General features: G+C 34.7%; 1 protein-coding gene across 1 annotated transcript; it reads right to left on the reverse strand.

Moving 5' to 3' along the window:
* Positions 1-1429: 1429 nt before the first annotated feature.
* LOC123547147 (5-hydroxytryptamine receptor 4-like) lies at positions 1430-5363 on the reverse strand. The gene has a single exon (XM_045334017.2). The coding sequence runs from the start codon at positions 4596-4598 to the stop codon at positions 3393-3395; it is 1206 nt and encodes a 401-aa protein (XP_045189952.2). The 5' UTR covers positions 4599-5363; the 3' UTR covers positions 1430-3392.
* Positions 5364-5595: the final 232 nt, after the last annotated feature.

The raw sequence follows: 5595 nt of genomic DNA on the forward strand, positions 1-5595 counted from the left end.
CGTAAGGAAGATCTTCAAATAGAAGCGGCAGCTTTACTGATATGGTGCAGACGGCTCAATAAGGATGCGGCACGATTGGTCTCACTCATAATGTTTTACCGTTTTTTTTTTTTTTGTTGTTGTTTTTTTAAGCGAGAAGTGGCAGTCAGTGACGGTAAATACATTTCTATGATGCCAGTTAAAATAAAAAAGTAAATAATGGTAAACTTTGCCAATAAGACCACTGCTTTCTAAAAACACCATCTTTCACATTACAACACCTCCGGGTGACAACTGTCAGGCAGCATATCTAGATCCCACATCATTTTCTTTTTTTTTGTTTTTGTTAACGCCATTTTTCAACAGTATTTCAGTCATGTAACGGCGGGCAGTTAACCTAACCAGTGTTCCTGGATTCTGTACCAGTACAAACCTGTTCTCCGCAAGTAACTGCCAACTTCCCCACATGAATTATCAGAGGTGGAGGACTAATGATTTCAGACACAATGTCGGTTATCAAATAGTCACGGAGAACATTCGTCCCGCCCGTCATTTTCTTTAACTTACGACAGATTCCGGCATCATGATCATCAGCGCGATAAAAAAATCTTCCACTGGAAGGGAGGCAACGGATACACTTGAGAATGTATGCAGCTGTTTGTTGGACAGATTACCTAATTCACAAAATCCGCACTGTTAACATAGCATCGATGATATTACGTAACGAATGGTGGCAAAACGAAAACTGTCCACTATGACCTCGTCTGTAATCCGTGATATCATGAATCCATGATATCATGACTAAATATGTCAGATGACGATTTTCATCTATCATATAATATCGACTATGTTTTTCATTTTGTTTTACCTTCCGCAATATTCTAGCGATTTCATTGGCTAAAAGGTGGTCACATGATTACCCCCTGTATTTCTGTGAATTTCAGCAGATTTTCATGTTGGTTTAAGTTAAAAAAAAAGTGGTCGATAATAAAATCAGTTATTGTGTTGGTTAATGAACCTCCATGGATATATATGGGGTTAGTATGTTTAATATGGGGACCCATGCATCCCCTTCCTATTTATTAAAGGTCCATTACTAAGGGAAAGTGAGTTGGCAATTTTTTTCATAGCCAGTGCATAGACTTCTGCAAGACACTAAATAATGAAGATCGTCAGGTCAAAATTTACAGAAGGTCTTTGGAACTCAAAGAAATGTATGTGTATTATGTTGAAATTTCAATGAATCGACAGAATGACCCCCATGTCTTTTTAACTTTCTTCATACTTCATAGAAAAATAATTGTACATATACTGCGATTTATTTCGAATTTCTACATACCAACTTTCATTTTCCAATAAAATGAAATAGTTTCTGTGCTTTTTAAAAGAAATTACAATGTTCACTTTCCTTAGTATTGGACCTTTAAACTGACCTCATATATTTCACGGAGGATCAGTAACAATTAAACCCTGTAATTAACCTTTAGCCTGCTGGCGGCAAGTGATTCTGCCTTTGCGACCAGTGCAGACCAAGATCGCTATTCAGCAGTAAATGTTCAGTGAAAATCCGTTTGAATAATAAATGGTATTGTCCAAATTGAATGATAGACCAATTCCATTTTAAATATTGATATGCCGAAAGCCATTGTTTTAAGAGTATCGGCACAATGAATCTTTAAGAGAATATTACGAGGAAGAGAACAGTATAACAGCGGGATACTGGGACGATAAGAGACGGACGTGAATAAGAAGAAAATAGACGGACGTGAATAAGAAGAAAATAGAAAATAGACGGACGTGAATAAATAGACGGACGTGAATAAGAAGAAAGTTGTAGTAATCAATGCCAAAGAAAAGTTATAGAACTGAATAATCGAAAATGTACTTTGTTACCTTGACTTACATGTGTTGACCTTTTGTGCATCGCTTTTCATAATGAAATTCTCTCGCAGTCATATAAAAGTCAAATAGCGGACACTAAGACACAATTTATTATTTACTGTCGTCGAAATTAATATGTTTTATTAATGTCAACATAAAACACTATCTTGCAGAGTGAGATCCACTCACGTATTGTTTTTGTTGTTGTTGTGTGTGTGTGTGTGTGTGTGTTTTTTTTTTTTTTGTTTTGTTTTGTTTTTTGAGAGTACAAGAAGAACATAATTATGTTTGACATATTCATTGGACGTTGTGAAATAGCAGAGGTTTACGATGCCTCTTCGAGGGAGTCTTCGGACAACTGTTTCATTTCTTATTTGATATAGCAAAATCTACTGACGATCCTTTTATACTTGGTAACTTGCCCATGTCAATTAATTTTTGGCAGCAACTCAGTATTTTAACCGGTTTGCTGTCATCTCAGTTGTAGTTACTGGGCTCCGGGTGAGGAATTTCTGACACACTGCTTATTAATCTGTTTGTATAGCATTTTAGATAAAAACTAGACGTTTCAACAAGATTTAAAGGTTGCAATTGCCCATACCAGTTAACTGCTTTTTGAGAATGAAGACAAAGAATTGTAAATATATTGTGTTTAAAGGATACGACTAGACAAACAACAGGACAAGAATATATTGTCCAATGTGTAAATATAAAGAGGGACACCATTCAGATCCTTAGACAATGTCTAGCTTTCAAAAAAATGAGAAAATATCTTAGTGAAAATAAACTAATAGGAAGTGTCAAGTATTGGACAATGTCACAACAGCTTGGCTCCATTAAAATCGTTAAATTGACAAGTTTACGTACGTATAAGCGATAACATTTAGACAGATGAATGGTTTTTGAAACATGCGTGCAAATATATATTAGATAATAAATCTCACTTTATGTTCCTTACACTACAAGGAAGTAAACAGTCATTTGACACCCGCTTTTAAACGTTTTTAAACTTTATTCATTTTAAAATAGAAGTTAGTGTATTGCACATAATATAGTAATAAAACATATAATCTCAAGCAACATAAACCTAGACCACGAAGAATAAAATCCGAGGCTACTTGCAACCGGATCCTTAGATAGTCTGGTCCCAAACAAGAACTCTAGATCCGCCATCGAATGATAATGAAATATTATGCAGGCTAAAGAGCATGCTTTCTGGGTTCTTTGTTTTAATGGTCAATTTCTTAGTTAATAAATATGTGTTATTATCGTCAGATAGTTAATTTTAACGTGTTCCTTTGATTATCATCCGTTAAGTATAAAAATTAAACATGTTAAGTAAAAAGTAAAACTTCCTCGGTTGAAATTATTGTGAAAAAAAGTATAACATGATTATATGCATTTTCAAAAGCCATCATTAATTTGAAGCTGGTAGCTAACATCTATTAACAAGTAATTAGTTTTTGCTTAAGTTACACTATTCTGTTAAAAAAGTATGTTAGTAAAATTTCAAAGCTTTATGAACAGTACTATCAACTGTTTCTGTGTATTCCATTATGGGAGATTGAATGTCGGGCAGAATTTTGAAAATCCGTATGAAAACTGCTTGGAACCATTTCGTCCTTAAATTCGCTCACTCCTCGGCATACTTTACAACTGAGTAACCTCCTAAATGCATCTTTGTAATGTTTATTGAAATTATAATAAAGTATCGGGTTTAACATGGAATTAATATACCCTAGCCACAGCGCTACAGTCCATGGTATATAAGGTATTTTGTAGTTAATGAATGGATCTATGATATTAAGTCCGAAAAACGGGAACCAGCATATGAAGAAACAACCTATAATGATTCCAACAGTTTTAGCAGCTTTTGTTTCGTGTTTTAACTTTCCATGACGATGTTGTTTATGCGAGGTAAGTTCCAAACTACATATTTGATACGCCTGTTTCCTGGCTGCCCTGAATATGTGAATGTAGCATACAACAATGAACACTGTCGGGATATAAAATGCAAATAACGAGCCAATGATGGCAAACACTTTGTTGACCACAAAAACACAATGTGCCGGATTGTCTGCAGGAAATGCGCACTCTATAAACTCTTCTATCCCTATGTTATTCCATTTATTTAAAATAGGAACAAAGGAAATGAATATGGGTACGATCCAACATAGCGACAACATAAGAATCACTTTAGGACGGGTCAATCGTTCGTGATCAAATGGTCTGCAAATGGCAAGGTATCTGTCAATTGCCAAACAAGACAAGTTAAATATCGAGGTTGTCGTGAACATCACATCAAAACTTGTTGTTACGAGACATAATTCTTTGCCAAGATTCCACGTTTTGTTATTAAATTGTTGGTATATTCCAAAAGGCATCACAAGAATCGCTACCATGGAATCAGCCACTGCAAGTGATACAACGAAAGCGTTTGTGATTGTATGCAGACGCTTATGTGTATACACAGCGGCTATCACCAAACTGCTTCCGATTAGTGTAAAACAAGGAAATATAAATAAAAAGGCTGCTAGTGCATAACGTGATGTTGTCCCGTATAAAGGCGGAGGTCCAGGCATGTCTTTAAGAACTGCATCACAATTACTTCCGGTTACAGAATCATTGTCAACTTCCGGTATAGAATAGTTCCCGTATTGAATATCGAAGAATCTGCTGTAGACAACTGATACCACACCAACTAAACTATCATTTATGAAATATGAATTGAAGTCCATTTTCAGTGAACAACAATGAAATCCATTTGCTCACTTAATTATTCATAGTTGTATTTTCATTGCAAGTTTATCCAGTTGAATTAATTAATAAACAAACATATTTTCACATTTTTTGCGTCCATGTGCATTTTTTAACCTTGATATTTGTATGAATCACTCGTCAATGCTTACATATGATATAAATCGGTTTGAGATAGCACGTAAATCCATAATCAATAGAAAATGAACAGATTTTCCGTGTTTGCTTAATCCTTGAGATTATGACAACGTGCTTTCGAACTAAATCCAGTTAATGGACTCCTCCGCAGACTTAAAAGATGTTTACAAACAATTAGAGGACGTTTTTATCTTCCTGGTAATAACTACGGAAACTTTTAAAATGCAACATATTTATACCTTATTTTGCAATGCAGGAAGTTACACGATCTCAGTCACAGGTAGATAGTTACCTATGGCTGTGTACTATCCTTTTAACTTTCAACCGATACAAAATATGTATGTTAATTTAAATGTTCCGTGCCGCTCCATATTATGTGTATCCGCATTTTATCTATATATCAGTGATTTCCGCATAAACAGTTTTACTGAAATAAATGTCATTAGTACATTTATCATAACTCACGTGTTTGCTCTCGTGCTGCGCGTAAAGGTCACTAAACATCGTTAAATATACATGTCGTGTTTTGGTATTTACATTCACACCTACGTTAACGTATTAATACACCCCTGTTATATTTCGAAATTAGCCGGTAACTTCACCAAATGCGATACGAATATTAAACTATTGATGATCTATTTGTAATAATATACTAAATTTTACTATGACGTTGAGGCTATTCAAAAAAATTTTCTATGACCTTAAAAGTCGAATTTTCAACTACACGCCCATAGTAGGATAGGCCTTACTGTCAATGAATGGCTATATTCTATAATGTCACTAACGGTTTTCAATTATATTGTCAATTGTCACGCACGAATCCTATTTGACTTTATGATT

This window comes from Mercenaria mercenaria, chromosome 9, assembly GCF_021730395.1.
Source record: "Mercenaria mercenaria strain notata chromosome 9, MADL_Memer_1, whole genome shotgun sequence".
Lineage (NCBI taxonomy): Eukaryota > Metazoa > Mollusca > Bivalvia > Venerida > Veneridae > Mercenaria > Mercenaria mercenaria.

Excerpts from the sequence above, each read along its gene's own strand:
- LOC123547147 (XM_045334017.2), bottom strand. The coding sequence starts at position 4,598 with ATGGACTTCAATTCATATTTCATAAATGATAGTTTAGTTGGTGTGGTA.